The 18,555-nt window shown below is 41.8% G+C and overlaps 2 protein-coding genes across 3 annotated transcripts in view; one reads left to right on the top strand and one right to left on the bottom strand.

Annotated features, from left to right (window-relative positions):
- Positions 1-18,555, bottom strand: part of GKN2 (gastrokine 2) — a 326,208-nt gene that overhangs the window by 142,642 nt on the left and 165,011 nt on the right. The window lies entirely within an intron of this gene.
- Positions 1-18,555, top strand: part of ANTXR1 (ANTXR cell adhesion molecule 1) — a 222,548-nt gene that overhangs the window by 81,698 nt on the left and 122,295 nt on the right. The window contains exon 10 of the mRNA XM_058683850.1: positions 3,447-3,545. Within this exon, the coding sequence (XP_058539833.1) occupies positions 3,447-3,545 (99 nt within the window). The remainder of the gene's footprint in view (positions 1-3,446; positions 3,546-18,555) is intronic.

Raw genomic sequence — 18,555 nt, 5'->3', positions numbered from 1 at the left:
CCTAATGACTAATAGTGTCAAGCATCTCTTCATTCATTGACCTTATTAAGCCTCAGAAAACAAACAGGATTAGACCTGACTGTACATGAATAAATGACCATCTTTTCCCTCCTATTTATTCCCTTCCTGTACCAAGATGTGTCATTTATTTATTCTTTCAATACTGAGACTGGCTCAGCCCTGGATTAGGCACAGTCAAAAATTTTAAAGAACTAGGAACAATGGCCTCTACTCTCAGGAAGTTTAAATTATAATTGAGAATGAAGTGAAGAAAGAATCATAATAAACATATATCTTAAAGAATGTATATCTTAAAAGATGAGATTAAAGATCATTTCCAAGTAGAAATTCCTCCCTAAAGCCCTACAATCCCTAGGCACTTCTTATAGGAGCAGTTACCCAACAGGCAAATCGCCTAAAAACACTTGGCTGTACATATTGTGAAAGGTGGGTTCGGGGCTCTCTGGATAAATGCACTTAAATCATCTGTCCCGGTTCTCGCTTACTGGCAGATTCGCGAGACAGAGTTTTGTTACATAACTTGCATGTGTGAAGAGCTGACATTCCAGTCGGGCTGCAGGGGCAGATGTTTGGGCCCTTCTGGAAACCAAATGTGCGCACGAACACAGAAACCATACCCGGCAGGGTGGGAGCATGCCTCTGCTCTGGTGTGGCTCCCAGAGTGTCATTTCCTCCATCTTCTCCCCGGGGCCGAGGGGGTTAAGTTGTTCGCTTTCCACCATCGCCACGTCATGGATCGCGGCTGCCTTTCTTTCTAAACACCCTGAGGTCAGGCCAAGCAGACATGTGGGCAGCCTTTTTTATAGAGGACTCAGCAGCTGAACTGGTAATGCTAGAACATGGTGTTAGAGAAGAGAGGTTGGCATGTGGCCTGCATTTCCAGAGTCTTGTCCCCCACTGATGTTTGAGGAAACAAGAGAAGTAGCACAGCAGTGAGGCCGAAAACATTTTGCATCAGCAAAAGTGTCCAACTGAGGATTTCTGGATGTCTAACGTTCAAAATAAAAAACAGGAATAGGTTTCTATAGGCTTAAATGAGTAAAGGAGATACAATAAGATTCTTCCACAATGTTTGACACTTAATAGAATGCTTGTTGAAGTAACTGCATCATCAGTCACATGCCTGGCAGACATCTAGAGAAAATCAAGTCCATCCTTCTAAACTTAGCAATTGCATAAAGATGCATATGTAAATTCTTAGTATTCATAGGACTTGTGGTCCTGAAAAACCATTTGCCCATGACCTTAATTACCATAGTTCAATACTAAAGCAGTGAACACTTGGATAGAGTTCCAGTTTTGCTGCCTACAAATCACATGACCTTGGGCAAGTCATTTAAAATGTCAGAATCTCAGTTTTCTTATCATTAAGGTCCTTTTTACTTCTACAAAGCATTCTGTTCTAACTTGTACTCTTTGTGGCCATGTGGTGCCTCTGGGTTCTCTTGCTTGGGTTTTAATTTCTTGCCTCCCTATCCAGGCCAGCCCCACTTTTCTGCAAAACACCAAACCCGTCTAAAACGAAAATAAAATAAACTTTTTAAAAATCGCAACTTCAGTCTTGAAGCTGATCATAGGTCACAAGACAATGAAGATCCTTTTCAGCCTAATGGCTGAGGCCTGGGGGGATGGCATTTGATGCCTGCCTGACAGACCAGGATTCCGGCTCACCTCTGACAGCTGCTAGCCTGTGATGTGGGACCAACTACTTAACCTCACTAAGATCAGTTTTCTCATTTGTACCTCTCTGGACTGTGGTGAGGCTGAAATGACATTGGACATATACAAGGCTTATCACAGGGCTTGGCACACAGTGAGGGTGCGATTAGCATCCAGTATTATTATCTTGGCAAACACGATCTTTAAATTCGCTTCCTGGGAATGAAGGGGACTTTCACTCATGACATTTATTAAGTCTGGGAGTGATCCCTATGCTAGTTCTCTAACCCCCTTCTTCCTCCAACAAAAATGTCCATTTCGTATAGCAATTTACCATTCAAGATCCACTTTCACAAATATTGCATTTTCCTCTGACTTTTAGTCTATTTCTTTTTCATATATCACACATTTTTAAAGTTTATTTATTTTGAGAGACAGACAGAAAGCGAGCAGGGGAGGGGCAGAGAGAGAATCCCAAGGAGGTTCTGTGCTGTCAGCTCAGAGCCCAATGTGGGGCTTGAACCCACAAACCTGTGAGGTCGTGACCTGAGCCGAAACCAAGAGTCATATGCTTAACTGACTGAGCCACCCAGGCACCCCCTAAGCCCCAATTTTTATACACAAAAGAATGAGAAAGAAAGAAAGAAAGAAAGAAAGAAAGAAAGAAAGAAAGAAAGAAAGAAAGAAAGAAAGAAAGAAAAGAAGGAAGAAAGAAAGAAAGAAAGAAAGAAAGAAAGAAAGAAAGAAAGAAAGAAAGAAAGAAAGAAAGAAAGAAAGAAAGAAGAGCATGGACTATTAGTTACTATCAAACTTACGCAAATATTTCTAAATATTTAGTTAACAAATTAGCTGTTTTTTTCTTTTTGTAAGACTATCATAAAGGATCATGTTTTTTACTTCATAAGAATTTTCTCAACCTACATGAGTTCTACATGCATTATGCCAATGTGAAATTGATAGGCAGGGCCAGAGACCTGCAAAATATGTTCTTTCTATATAGAGAAAAGCAAGTACTACATTGAAGGGCCAAAGTCAGTTCAAGCAGATAAGGCTGGACAATGACCACTAGATAAGCAAGATTCTAATTTGTCGCTAAGTACAACTATTCCTACATAATCCTAGGTGTGCCCAGTAGAGACAGGAGGACCTGAAGCAGCATCAAATAATTCCTGACCTAATGTACCATTTTGCTAGTTGTGGAAGAAAAGACACCACCTGACAGTTACATAATCACCTGCCACATCGTTGAGGACGGACCGTGAATGCCATAAGGCAGTGATTTTCAAAAAATTTGAGGCACCTTGGGCTCTAAAGAAAGCCTTTCAAGGGAACCCAGTATGTAAAACAGACACAAGAAATGCTGAGTTGATTGGAGGAGAGGTGGAGAGCCCCCTCCTCTGTGCCCCCACCCCAGCTGCAGAGATCACAGTTTCTTAAGCTGCCAGGACTTGAGAGATAGGTAAGATTTGAAGGGACAGAGAAGCGGGGAGGAGGGCATTCCAGTAGGAGGGAGAAGGCAAAGGCAAGAAGGCAGGAATTTAAAGCAAGAAATCATACACCTTCCCCATGTGCATCTGATGAGACAGATGTGGTAAGCAAGTGGTAAAAGGCACCCTCGTGGCTGCTTTAGGTTTCCAACCTGAACCAACTTCCTAATATTTTAAGCCTGGTGAAACAGTTAACAAATGCCCTGCATCAGGGCAGATGGCAAACTTAAGGTTAACGGTCTGCAGTCAGATGACATGGCTTGTCCTTCCTCCTTTCAGAATCATTCCAAGTGGTCGTGAGAGGAAACGGCTTCAGGCATGCCCGAAACGTGGACAGGGTCCTCTGCAGCTTCAAGATCAACGAGTCAGTCACGCTCAGTAAGTTCTTGCAGACTTGTGGGTTTCTTCAGCCAGCTTTGGGGAAGGGTTTCCCAGCTCTCCATCTGCCAGCATGGCCTCCCACAGGGGACCACACAGAGAAGGGCCTTCCCCACCAGAGAGGTGTCCCGCAAAGGCATAGGTAGCCCTTAAGGTGTCCCATCAGGAAAGGCAGCAGGGCACTTGTTTCTCAGTCCACTGACGTCTATGCTAAGCTACTCCCTCTATGGTGGCCATGCCGGTGCTGCTTGGTTAGAGCTTGGGAAGCTTGATGTTCCTGAACAAAGTACTAGGTACTGTCAAAAGTGAAAAATAGATGGTCTAAATTCATTAATTCTGAATAAACCAAAAAGCCAAACTGTTAGGCTTGCATGTGTAGATTCTGGAAGTCTTTCCAATCTGGATGATTCTTGCCTGGAGTAGCCAAGAAACTCTCATCATGGTGAATACCTGACATGAAATACAGGAATACGGAAGTAAAACTAAGGGCATTTCATGCGAACAATGAATTATTATAACACTGGCACTGTTACAAGACATTTGTAGCAGGCAAGTTCTTAATTTAAAGACATGTGTGATTCATGTAGCTGTCCAGGAGAGGTGGGGAAGTCTGGTTATGGAGGGGACAGATGGCCAGGAGCCCTGGTTATTATTCACATCTGACATCCATCACACAGATAATTATTGATTCAGTATCTACAGTGATAAATGGTAATACACTGCATTTTGTATAATGCTATGTTCTTTTAAATGCTTCACATCTTTTTGCCACAATAGCACTAAGAGGTAGAAAGATCAAGGAGTATGGACAGACACATGTTTACTGACTCAGCAGTGGCTCCAGTGTCGACCTGATAGCCTTATAGCACAGGTGCTATTCTGCTTTTAAAAAGGAAGAATTGGGGGTGCCTGGATGGCTCAGTCCACCTCTTGATTTTGGCTTGACCTTGAGCATCCACTTCTTGATTTTGGCTCAGGTCATGATCCCAGGATGGTGAGATCAAGCCCCACGTCAGGTTCCACAGTGAGCCTGGAGCCTGCTTAAGATTCTCTCTCTCTCGGGGCGCCTGGGTGGCTCAGTCGGTTAAGCGGCCAACTTCGGCTCAGGTCATGATCTCGCGGTCCATGAGTTCGAGCCCCACGTCAGGCTCTGTGCTGACAGCTCAGAGCCTGGAGCCTGTTTCAGATTCTGTATCTCCCTCTCTCTGACTCTCCCTCACTCATGCTCTGTCTCTCTCTGTCTCAAAAATAAATAAACGTTAAAAAAAAAGATTCTCTCTCTCTCTCTCTCTCTCTCTCTCTCTCTCCCTCTCTCTCCTCCCCCACTTTGCCCTTCTCCCCCGGTCATGCTCTCTCTCTAAAATAAAAAATAATAATAATCAAAATAAAAAGGAAGAATTGAGGGGTATGTTTTTTTTCCTCCTTAACATCTTAAAACCCACTTAAATATTTAAACAGAGATAGGCAATGGCTTCCTTACAAACATCTGGAATTCCTGGCCTTGGAATAGTTCCAAACATTTGAAACATTCAGTTAGTTTTCTTGATACTTGCCTTGAAATGCTCTCACATATCTAAAAAGTACATGCTATTTGAAAACATTTTGAAAAGTCCCTGAATAGCCATAGTGTGAAAGTTAAATGTGTGCTCTCTACTGAGTTCTTCCTTTTTCTCCCCTTTCAACTGTGATGTTGCTCAAGTACACATTCCCTCTCTTCTTAGCCAAAATCTCAAATCTAACTAAGATCAGAAACTCTTGAGGGTTAACCTCCAAGACATCAAGCCTTCAAAGAAGGTTTCACACACAAGTGAGCCTTCAGACCCAGCCCTTCTATAAGATGGATGGAAATGGGGTGTAGTGTTGCTGTTGCCTGAAAGGTTAGACAGAGATGCTATGTTAGCATAACATGAAATGCAAATTTACTTTGGATTTGTAGAGTGACATTCTGAAGGCCTGTTTTTCTAGCTTGTCCAGGAAATTTTCTTTCTTGGGAAACCCAGCTCATTCTCTTTCCCCTTCTTCCCTTCCTTTTCTAATATATCCTTGTAAACACCTGCACAGGCTTTCCATCTCATTCATATTCAAAACAAATAAAGGCCATAGCAGTAGGGATTTGGCTGAGGCCACAAGCCTAACTGTGCTTGCTGCACAGTGCTACCAGTTTGGAGCAGAGGAGGGCAGTGACTCAACCATATTTCATCCCCCAAGCAACATTCCCAAACTCAAACATATGATTATTAGAAACATTCCAAGGGGGAGGGGGCGCCTGGATGGTTCAGTCAGTTGAGCGTCTGACTTCAGCTCAGGTCATGATCTCACAGCTTGTGGGTTGAAGCCCCGCATCAGGCTCTATGCTGACAGCTCAGAGCCTGGAGCCTGTTTCAGATTCTGTGTCTCCCTCTCTCTCTGCCCCTTCCCCACTCATGTTCTGTCTCTGTCTCTCTTTCTCTCTCTCAAAAATAAATAAACATAAAAAAATTTTTAAAAAGCATTCCAAGGGGAAAATGTTGGAATTTGAAAAAAAAAAATTGTCCTTCATATATTAATTCACCTGCTCATGTCCATTCAGTAAAGAATATGAACAAGAAACTACGGTGGACAGAAAAGATAAATAAATTTTAAAATACAACATAGTCAAATCTACACTCTTCTCTCAACCTTATGAACGTAACAGTCTCTATTGAGTCACCTCTGTGAAATAAAACAAATTTAGACCCCTTCACTTTTCCCATTCTCCTTTCCTATCTCTATATCCCAAGTTTTAAAATGTTATCCATTTTCATTTTTACAGTATGCATTTCCTCTTTCAAGATTTTTTCCTAAATGCTGCATTACCTTTTGTAACAGAAAGAGAACACAATGCCATTATTGATCAGAAAAAGATTAATTGATGGCTCAGTAATGAAGCTAGGGATGTTGTGACTCCAGCCAATTCAAACATGATTCAGGCCCTGGAGTCCTCCACAAATAACACAAAAGCAGATTATATGAAGCCAAACTGTTAAACAGAAAAGAACAAACTGAAAAATTATATTTATAGTGGGAGATGCTAACATGACTTTCCAAGTCTTTGAATGAATAATAAAAAATTAAAGATAGAGAGCAGATATATAGATATGTTTTTAAATGGCTATGAATATCCTTAAACATTTATGGCACTGACACAAATAAAATGCCAACATAGTAATGCCAAAAAGTAGAAGTTATTTAAATATGGTCTTTGATGATAAACATAACCAGAAAATAAAAATCATAGGTTAATACCTACTTCTCTCCCACTTTCCTTGCTTTCGCTTAAAAATAAAATAAACAAATCAACCACTTAGAAATCTAAAACAATTTCTGGACTTGCATTCAATATAATAGATCCAGGGGCGCCTGGGTGGCTCAGTCGGTTAAGCGGCCAACTTCAGCTCAGGTCATGATCTCGCGGTTCATGGGTTCGAGCCCCATGTCAGGTTCTGTGCTGACAGCTCAGAGCCTGGAGCCTGCTTCAGATTCTGTGTCTCCCTCTCTCTCTGCCCCTCCCCACTCATGCTCTGTTTCTCTCTGTCTCAAAAATAAATGAACATAAAAATTTTTTTAATATAATAGATCCAGAAATTCTGGATGAAATATGATTTTAAAAATCGTAATGTATGGCCCTGCTCAAAAGAAGGAAACCCTCAGGTATAGGAAACAAAAAGAAGGGAATGCAAAATCTAAGCAGGAAGCAAAGCCATGGAAGGTCCAGTCCTAGTGGTCTGAAGGCTGTGATCCCAATGCTGATGCAGACATAGAACATCAGCCTGTGCAAGGCAGTGGGCAAGAGCAGAGCAACCCTGCAGAAATCCAGCTCTAAGGGGCTGTACTGTACATTAACTAAGACTGGAAAAGTTTCTCAGTGACTCAAATAAGCAGAGGAATAAAGATAAGATATTATACTACTCACATGATACGGAAACACCAAGTCAGGGCACAAACCCCAAAATGTGTCCACGATCATTCTGATCCCTGTGTCCCTGGCTGTGGCAATGCACAGCTAGTCCAACCTCCAGCACTCCTGCAGCCAACAACCCCCTCTGAGGTAGGGCTCACAGCACCAAATGCAAACATATGAAGTTGGATGGAAGAAACAAGAGAACAGGCAAGAAAAAGGGACTGGAGAACAATTTGAAAGAGAATATAAATAAACACATTTGAAGTATGTAAAGCGATTGCTTAGACCAAAGGGGAAGAATGTTCAACAAAGGCAGAACTGCAAAGAACCTAGTATAAATTCTAGAGCTGAAAAAATGTATTCACTGTAATACAACTTAATGTATGAATTTAGCAGTGTGATTAGACACAGGTGAAGATGAAATGCATGAACTGGAAGAGAGAGACAAGAAAATCCAGCTAAAGCACTGAAGCCAGATTTGTTTTACCCAAGTTCTACAAGACTTTAAGGGACAGACGACCCATATCTAAAACATACAAAAAATAGAGAAAAAGCATCTTAATTCATTTTATAATAATTATATAATCTTCATTTTTTAATTGGACAAACACACTAGAGGTAGAGAATATTTGAGGATCAAGCTCATTAATGACAAACACCTAATAAAATACTGACAAAATCCAATGATGTATCTAAAAAGAACCAGAATCGGTAAGACAATTTTGAAGGATGAGTGGGAATTTGTCTCTCACAGAGAAAAACTTTTTCATGCCAAGAAGATATGAAAATTCATTATCCATTCCAAAATTTAAAAATATGTGGTTTTACAAAACTAGGAATAGGGTCAAACTTCTTCAGCATAATAAAAAAATATATCTAGATATTTGAATTCAAAACCCAACATCATTTCATAGTAAATCACTATGTAGAGGTATTTATAGTTGGGAAGAAAAAAACAGGACAACCCGTTTCACCATTATTATTTAATGTGGATGTGAAAGTTCTAGCAGCTGTCCAGTAGAACTTTCTGTGATGATGTAAATGTTCTAAAATGGTAGCTAACTGGTCACCACAGGCCACATGTGGCTACTGGGGACTTGAAATGTGGCTAATGTGATGGAGGAACTCAAGTTTTAATTTCATTTAACTTCAGTGAAATTTAAACTTGTGTCAGTAGTCACGTGGCTAGTGACTATTATCACTAACCAGTAGTCACTGGGCAATGCCATAGGTATCACGAGAACACAAGAAAACTAGTGACAGGTGTCAGTACAGGAAAGAGGTCCAAACATCCTTACTTTAAAATGATGGTTGTATTCTTCTGAAGAACTAAAGAAAATCAATAAACCACTAGACTAGTTTAACAACTGGATGATTTCAAAATAAATACCTCCCTTATAGTAATCAATAGCTTTTCCAGAGTTCAGTAATAATCAGTTAGAAGGCATCCCAGGAGAAATAGAGCCACAACATAAAAAATTTAGGGGCGCCTGGGTGGCGCAGTCGGTTAAGCGTCCGACTTCAGCCAGGTCACGATCTCGCGGTCCGTGAGTTCGAGCCCCACGTCAGGCTCTGGGCCGATGGCTCGGAGCCTGGAGCCTGCTTCCGATTCTGTGTCTCCCTCTCTCTCTGCCCCACCCCCGTTCATGCTCTGTCTCTCTCTGTCCCAAAAATAAATAAAAAACGTTGAAAAAAAAAAAATTTAGTAAGAACTAATATAACCAAACTTGTGAAGATATAGAGGAAGAAAATCACAAAAGTTGGTGAGGGGTAGGAAGAAAGTGTAAATAAACGGAGAAACAGTACAGATTCATGCACAGGCACTGGAACCAAACCACCCAGGAAAAGAATCCTGGCCTAAGCCAATGTGACCATGGCGAGGTATTTAACATCTCCATGCCTCAGTCTCTCTCTCTGTAAAATGAGGATAGCAGTAACCGCACCTCTCTCATGGATTGCTTTGAGGTTTAAATGTGGGAAACAGGGCTTAGAACAGGGCCCTGCACACAGAAAGCAGTCAGTCAATGTTGGCTGCTGGTATTAATTAATAATTATGATTATCACTTTTATTATTAAATTATTATTTAATTATTAAATAGGGCAGCAAATGAGTATTGTGAAGACATCGATTGTCTTCAAATTAATATTTACTTTTAAAACAATCTCAATGAAAATTCCAAAGGGACTTTTTAAGTTAACAAAATAATTCTAAAGTTTATATGGAAGAATAAACATTCAAGAATGGCCAAGAAAAATGTGGAAACCTGCCCTTGCTGATTTTAAGATGTATAAAAGAACTGCCGTAATTGAAATGATGTATAAACTGGTGCCACAAAAGGCAAACTGAGCATTGGAGCAGGAAACAAAGTCCATAAACAGAGCCAAACACTTACGTGAATTTCGTATAAAATAAAGTGACCTTTACAATCAGCAGGAAAGGAATGGATTATTCCCCCAAAATGGTGTTGAGACAACTGGCTAACCACTTGGAAAAAACAATTCAGTTAGATTTTTATCTCACACCTTACATCTAAACAAATTCCAGATGAAAATTTTAATGTGAACATGAAACTATAAAAGTTTTAGAAGGAAACGAAAATAAATATTTACATAATTTTCTAGTAGGGAGAGGCTTTTTAAGCCTTGGAGGGGAGATAGAATAAAGGGAAATTTTAATAGTTTGAGTATATATCTTTTTTTTATGTTTCTGTTCCCTCCCCCTCAAAATCTAAAGGAAAAAAGAAAACTACCAAAGTCTCTGTAGGGCATATAACACACAAAGAGTCAATAACCTTAATATATAGACTGCTCTTAAAATCAATAAAAAAACAAACAAAAAACAAAAAAGTAAGCACACCTCTGGGTAAAAGATATGAAAAGGAAATTTACAAGAACCATAGTGGTCAGGAAGCATATGGAAAACGCTTACCATAACCAAAAGAAATAACCAAATTGAAATAATCTATCAACCTGGCAAAGATTAACAAAAATACAATGCCTGGTATTAGCAAAAATATAGAGGAACAGGTGTTTTCATTCATCATTGGTGAGACACCACTAAATCTTTTAGAAGGCAGCTCTTAAAATGAAGCAACTCCTTTTATACATTTTTGACCCAGGATTTCCCTTTCAACTTCATCAAGAAGAAATGATTGGGAATGTTTACAAGGACTTGGGTACAAGATGTTCGTCCTGATACTACTTATGATAGCAAAAGGAAAAAGAGAAAAAGAGAGAGAGAGAGAAGAAGGCGGAGGCAGCGGAGAAGGATAAGAAGAAAGAGGAAGAGGAGGAGGGAGAGAAGAAAAAAAGGAGGGAGGGAAGGAAGGAAGGGAGGGAGGGAGAAAGGAAGAACTGGAAGGAAGGCTGACCTGGGAAAATGTTAATAATATAGTTACAAAAGTTACAAAACAATACCTCCATGTTATTTCTGTTTTACGCACATACATTTATATACAGAAAGAGACTTGAAAACACATCAAAATGTTAACAGTAATTACCTCTGAATGAGAACACTGTTAATTTTTTCTGTTTTCTAAGTTTTCTACAATGTGTCTCTTATGTAACAAGAAAAAAATCCACAACAGTTGTTTAAAATTTAATTTTAAAATTCTTCTTAATTATTTAGGCCTAGCACACATCTTTAGCTCTCCAATCACCAGGCTGAACTCACTCCTGTCCAAGAAAATATCTTGGAAATCTTCACACAAACTTTATTTATTCTGGCTGCACTTTTTCCTACTCCAGGATTCAGCATATTGTGCCAAGAAAAGATCCACTTTCAACTGGACATACATTTGCAGAGAGATCAGAATGCTAAAAAGGAGACACTGGGATATGAGCTGAGAAATGATCCACTTTAATAAACAGTAAATTAAAAATGGGGTTTTTATTGATGCAATAATGAAAAACAACCTAGACCATCCCGGTGCTGTGTGGTGAGGTAGGAAGTAGGACTATAAACAAAGAGACTGATTTTTAACAAACTCACTAAAATTCAACTTCTAGGCCATGTGAGAAATCAGTTTCCTGGTTTTGTAGGCACACTTACTTTTTGATACAAAATATTATTTCCCAGCTTGATCTCCAATCTTATTCACTACGCATGGCTCTGATTTACCTTTTGTTCACACTCAAAGGATAAAACTTTTCCTCCTTTGAAGATATTTTTTTCAAACTGAACATTGGTCATGGAGGCAGTTCTAAGAGTTCCAAAGAGGGGCTCAGCTTCCCAAGGGGATGAGAGACAACACTCACTCAAATGCAGAAGTTCCAGTGCGTTTGTTTTTTAAAATCTGTCCAATTATCTAGAAGCTATACTTCATCTTAGAAAACATCTGGGCCGTGGGGCTGCAGTGGACACCCTAAGGAGATCATTGATGTGCACCTCTGGTGGCAGATGGGGAGGGAAGACAGAGGGAAAGAGAATATTAACTTCCCAAAGTTTCCCTTCTCACTGGTTAGAGTATTGCATCTGTTGGTCAAAGGTACTTAGTGCAATGTGGATGCGTCCCTGGGGGGTTGATGTCATATGAAGATGGTGGAATGTCACTTTGTGTAACATAAAGGAGGATCTCCTCTCGTGGTGCCAAATCAGGCTGCACATCAGACTCTCCAGAGACCTTCATCTAAGTGACAGCAGCAATTGATTGCTGGGCCCTGTGCATTATTCTGTCTCATTCTGTCTATCTCTATCTCATTCTGTCCTCACAGCCCCCCAGTGAGGGATGAGTTATGTGTATTGCTTTTTGCGAAGTAGGACATGAAAACTCAGAAGTGCCCAAGGTCAACCAGATGGCCAGAGGTAGAAGCAGTTTGGACCCTTGGGTGATCCAGAGGCTTTTGGCTACTTCTTGACTTTGCTTCCAAAACGAGGATCCCCACAGATCCTTGGGTCCCCTGATCCCAAATGCCCACATAACTCTGATGTATACCTGATTGGGAGGTGCTGATTCCCATGACTCCCCCACATTTTGTAGACAGGAAACGTCAGCTCAGAGAGATTTAGCTACTTGGCCAAGGTCACAGAGCACATTAGTAGGGAGCCAAGACTAGAACCCAGGTTCAAGTAAAAAAGCCCTGGACCATGGAAGGAAGAACCCAGGCTTCAGCATGTCAGTGTGTGCAGCTGACTGTATGTTCACAGGTAAAGCACATCTTCCGATTCCCTGACTGGCCTCTCTTTCTTGAACGTCGGGAGTTTTGTGTTATCTGGCAGTGTTTCCCTCTTGCTCCCACTTTCAGAATGACTGGCTTTGCCAGTCATTTTGAAGTGGCTCCTGCCAAGACTGTATTAGTGGGTGTTCCCATCTTTAAGGTCCAAACAAAAATGTAGATAAGTGGAAATTTACTGGAGTTTTGCTTGGTCAGACAAAAGCCCCGGTAATCTCGGATGGAGTAGAAATAAAGGAGGAGTTGCTACCGGAGGGTAACTAGCTGGTAAAGATTTTCATTCTGGGGCAAAAGACCTTCTTGCAGGGGTGAGTTGACACAGCCCAAAGTTAGCTACAGCAGCGCCTGATAGACTCACCCTTGACAGTGCCCCTGCTCTACCACATGTGCAGTTGCCTCCGAGCGAAAATTGTAAGCTACACATGGACTTAGCGTGCAGTGCACTTCTTTTGAGGCATGCCTAGAGGAGAGAATTGCTTGTGAACTTCCTGAGACAGTCATTGCCCCAGCCCTGCCTATCCTGCTGGGGAAAGTTGGCGCCCTCGACTTCTGCACCAGATGGCTGGACTTTCATGAACGCTGCTTGTTCTCACAGAACACTGCTCCTTTGACACTTCAACACAACGGGGGAAGAGAAGGTGGCAAACACAGAGCTGGGCCAGACTTGTGAGAACCCCAGGCAGGCTAACAATCCATGCCACCTTCCAAATGACATTCTTTAAATATTGGCCCAACACCCATCTAGAGGAAAAGGTGGGGGCAGCTAAGGGAAAGGAAGAAAAAGAATGTTCTCTGTGGACCTCTTCCCCATGCCATTCAGCTCTTGCCCCCAGCATGCACACTGCAGCAGCTTGCTGGCACCCACTATTACTCATATGTGTGCCTGGGGTCTCCTTCCCACCTCTTCTTTGAGTTTCTATATAGGTTTGTGTTCTTTAAAAGCAGTCCACATTTGCCATAATTAATAGTCATGACTGCATGGAGGGCTCTAGCCATTTTGGTAGACTTGCCCCTCAATACCAATTCCAAAGGTAAAACCCTCCCGAACCTAATTGGGCACAGCTGCAAGAGTTTGTGTGTCTGGAGACACATACCTTGTGCATGAAGCCTGAACTGTCTCCAACCAAGTGAAAACAAAGCTTTCAAAAATACATTTACTCTTAGTAAATTATAGCTGTCCTGAGTGCACCACTTGCTCTGACCTCAATTTTTAAAGGTTGGTGCTTCGCTTAGAAGATAATTTGTAAATTTTATAAACGCCAACCAGTCAAGAATTTTTTTGGTGTAGATTTATTGAGAGGACAAAATATTTTGCAAGAGTCCTGGGCCCTGTTACCTTCATTTAGTTTTCTTGCAATAACCCACACTGCCCCTTTTAACTTCAGATGAAGATGAGTGCCAGATACCACATTATGGGTACTATGATCCCAATTATGCAAGAAATGATATGCATAGAAAACAATTCTGGAATAGTATATCCCAAAGCATTGACAGTGTTTGTCACTGGAAGTTAGGATTACCAAAGGTTTTCATTTCTTTTTTGTAAACTTCTCTGTATATCTCAGACTTCTCACTTCTCACTTCTCTCACTCTTCTTCTGAGTCTTCTATCACTAAACATGTATTACTTTTATAATTAATAAAAATAACAGAAAAATATGAGCAGGAAATAATTTACATCCCAAGAAATCAAACTAATTGTGCCAACGACCAGTTCCAAAAGCTGATGAGCCTAGGACCACAGAGGTCATAAGCATGTGTGGGACTGGGGAATGTATAAGCCCAAAAAAGGCAATCTGGAGGCCAGCAAGGCTGCTGGATCCCATCCCTGCACTCCTCTGGGAATGGACTCATGGTCCCTTGCTATTTACTTCCTCTCTTTCTGGGGCCATGATGTAATCTTGATCCTCATGTACACAGTGACCAGGATGACACTTCATTTTCTTCTAAGACTGCACTCAGCTCTGAGTCCTATATTACTATTTATAGATAAGGTGTTCTGACTCTACAGCCTTCCCACTCACAGCAGCTTAGAACCTTGGGCAGCAATCTAAGCCCCGCTTCTGGAGTGCCCCCATTTCAATTATAAAGCCCCACCAAGCAGAGTGGCTCAGGTGCTATCCCACCTACCTACCACCAGGAAAATCTGGACCTATGAAAGCCTGCATGGAGGCACTCGTCCTTACCCCAACCAAGTGTCTTGCAGTAGCACTCAAGCTGTTACTCCCTCCTCTGTCTATCACTTTATGACACCTCTGAACTTGTCTGGACATTCTAACAGTACCCTGGGGGCTGTGAACCATCCAGTAATACCTAAAGGACCCTCTACAATGGGCAAAATAGATATATAAAGCCATGATAGACATTATACCAGGATTTCTGACCTTGGTACTATGGGGCCAGATAATTCTTTGTGGAGGGAAAGAAGGATGCCCTGTGTAGTACAGGATATTTAGCACCATCTCTGGTCTCTACTCACTAAATGCCAATATCACTTCTCCCCCAGTTTGGCAACCAGAACTGTCTCAGACATTGCCAGTTGTCTCCTGAGCTGCCATCAGAGAACCACTGCATTATATACATGTCCACACATCCTATTTGGATAGATGACTTGCCTCTCGTCACGCCTTTACCATATAGCCCTGACACAAGCTGGCAGATAAGTTATAAGACATAGTTTGCGCACGCATTCACATCTCGTGTTGTACAGGTGCCTCAGAGAAGGAGCCTAGTGGTACCTCACTTTAGTAATAATAGTTGACATGCAAGTGCTTATTAAGTGTTGAGCATTTAATCATATCATTTCATTCAAACTTACAACAGCTTATGAAATGAGTATGATTCCCATCTGATAGGCGAAAACTCTGGGTTGCAGATGGGGTGACCTAGGCAGTGGGTGGCAAAGCGGTGATGGAACTGAGCCTTGGCTCTTCATGTGCTCATTATTTCTCCATCCTAGTGCAATCTGCCCCAGAGAACAGGGAGGGAAACTAAAAGACATATCCTGGATACCCATAACCTACAGGGACTGGTAAAATAGTTACACGTAGGTGCACGGGACTTATCTGGGACCTGTGGGCCAAGCTCTTTGCCTGAGCTCATAGTAGTAGCCACTGAGGGCTTCCAAGGAAACCTTGCAACAATTCCAGGCTAGGGAAGGGGTGGGTAGATGTGGGTCATGCCTGAGGCAAAAGATGGTGGCCAACTCAGGTCTGCAACATTCAAGGTACTCCTCTGGCTTCAGCCGGGCATGAGAGGACATGCCAGTGGATGCACTATGTTCTGAGGATCATTCCCAACTTAGTCCCACCCACCTGCGCTTCACTACCATCTCTTCCCATTCTGTTTTGACTCTTGTTTCTCATTGCTCTGACCTCAGAACCCCTGGTCAGCCTCTCCAAGTAGAAGCCACTCTTCCACTTTCAAAATCTCTGCTCTGGCCCCTGATGTAGTTTACTGTTTAATGTCTTTCATCAAAAAATCCATAGGCTTGTTATCTCACCCGTTTATGAAAACCTCCCCACCCAGGGCCTGACACGTAGGACATGCCCAAAAAATATTAATCTCCTTCCACTCTAAGCAGTGGGTTCCATTAAGCTTGGCAGTAAGATCCCCGTGTTTGTGAATTATCATCGCAGGAGCCCCAAGAGGGCAATCAACCACCTCCTTTCTGGCTGGGGCTCCAGAAAGCTCAACCCAGATGCTTTGAATTGCACCAACTTGGAGTCCTGCTGAATATCAGTTTATTTCAGGTTTTTGCACAGTATTTTAAAAACTTAACTTTTTAAAAAGCCGGTTACTTGAGAATTCAGTGAGAAGGTAGAAACATCCAGCGTAACTCCAGCCTGTCTATTCTCCATTCAGACACATTCCCAAACCAGCTGATAATTTGGTGCTGAACAGTTATGCTTGGCTCGAGGATGCCATGAAATGCTCTCTAGACCCAGTGGAGATTGGGAGAAAGAGCAGAGTGAGCTCATTTAGTCCCCTAACTTTCATTATTTTGTAACAGTAGGAATGTAAACTCTACTTTGGAACTTACATCAGCTTTTGGAGGGTTTCAACAAGCTCTCCCTGATAAGGCTAAAGGTTTTTCTTGTGCTGTTGGCCAGAAATAAATATTTATATCAAGAAAAGATTGCCAAGGCTTGAAAAGCATTTGAATTATTTAATCAGCCTGTAAAAGGATTCACTGTGATTGGTGTTTGAATTAACTAATGAATTTTAATCCTGGTTTTATCTCAAATCTATTAGATAGTCACCAATGGCAGGGAAGAATTCTGGGAATTCCTTCAATCGTCTGAAAAGAATTACATTGATCCAAGGTCAAAACCTGGGAGTGTACATATTTGAGTGTATGATTCTGGAACATGGGTTCATTACCGTAGATCACTGTCTCTCAAAAGGTACCTGAACCTTACCACAGAGCTTTTCAATTCCTGTTCCCCTCTCATAGAAGACATGCCTCCTACGATTATCCAGCCTCACCCATGGAGCATCTTGACCATTTGCCTCCAAAGTGGTCAGGTATAAAAAGACTTAGCTCCTAGTATACTTCAGGCTAGCTATATCACAAAATTAGCTGTGACATTATGACAATGTAAGATGGCTAACTAGTTTAAATTACATCTGTAAAAAAACTAGCTGGGTTGACCTTGGGTAAATCATTTCAACAAAACCTGGGTTTGACTTTCAGCCCTGACATGTACTAGTGGTGCAACACTGATTCAATTAACTAACCTCTCTGAGCCAGTTTCCCAAATTGTAAATAATGAATAATAATAATGTCAAATGAGGCCATGAGTATCGTGTCAGACAGAATCAGAATAAATATATAGATATGGATTTAGATGTAGTGGATATACACATTTGTGGGAATATAGATGTGTGTGTGTGTGTGTGTGTGTGTGTGTGTGTGTGTGTACTCTGCCCCCCTCTGTGCCCTCTGTACTCATCTTCGGGGATGCCCAGCTCTCAAGCTTTGGGTGTTTGGCAATTTGGTATAATGATACTCATTGATCCCCCAAACCTGGGTTTAAATCAAGCTTCTGTTCTATTATTAGACTCTTACAAGCAGGTGTTTTAGATTAACCTATGTCGAGTGTATGCACTGAATTCTGAAATATCTTTGGTAAAAGGCAAGGAAATTTATATTTACAGATCATCTAAAAATTCCCTTAACTTCTGGTTTCAAACTCCCACCCCTCCCTAATTCTCTCCCCCTGTTGCCAACAAGCCAAGCGCTGGTCTCCTAGGTCCTGGTCTCCACTCCCCTGCCCACTCAATGCTAACGAACAGTGAAATGGCTGCCCACTGGACAGAGGAGCTGGGACTCAGTCGTCCTTGGGGTGGCTTATGGCCCCATAAACACCACTGGCTTTGGAAGAAGTGGCGGCAAGGTTGGCAGCGTCCCTGAGCCAAACGTGGCTCAGCCGAGGGGGAAGGCTTTGTGCCCTGCTTCCCAAGAGGACGTTCCAGGAAGAAGTCAGATGATCTGCGTTATGGAAACCAAATGGCCCTTCTTTGTTTAGAAAGAGAGAGAGAAAGAGAGAAAAAAAAGTCACTCATTTTTGTGGTAAAGTGAAAACAGGCTCCAAATCAAACAATCCCTCTCGGAGCAAAAGATGCCAGCTCCCCAGAGCAGGCCCACAGGCACAGAGGCTGATAAACTGACAGAAGGCAGTGTTAAGGCTGCACCACAGCCTCAGCAAAGTGTCCTGAGTCCTCCCAGTGAGGTTTTCCTCTGCTTCGCTCCAGAAATATTTGGTCTCCTAAGCAGGAAAGGAAAATGAAGGGAGGGGGGAAAGAACCATCTGATTGACCTAGGCCAGTCTTGTCCTCTCACCCCCTTCCAGTGGGATGGAGGGCAGGGAAGGAGCTGTTCAGAGAAAGCTCTAGAAGTGGCTTGGGCACTAATAGC

Source organism: Neofelis nebulosa, chromosome 9 (assembly GCF_028018385.1).
Source record: "Neofelis nebulosa isolate mNeoNeb1 chromosome 9, mNeoNeb1.pri, whole genome shotgun sequence".
Taxonomy (NCBI): domain Eukaryota; kingdom Metazoa; phylum Chordata; class Mammalia; order Carnivora; family Felidae; genus Neofelis; species Neofelis nebulosa.
This window is presented reverse-complemented; position numbering and strand designations above follow the sequence as displayed.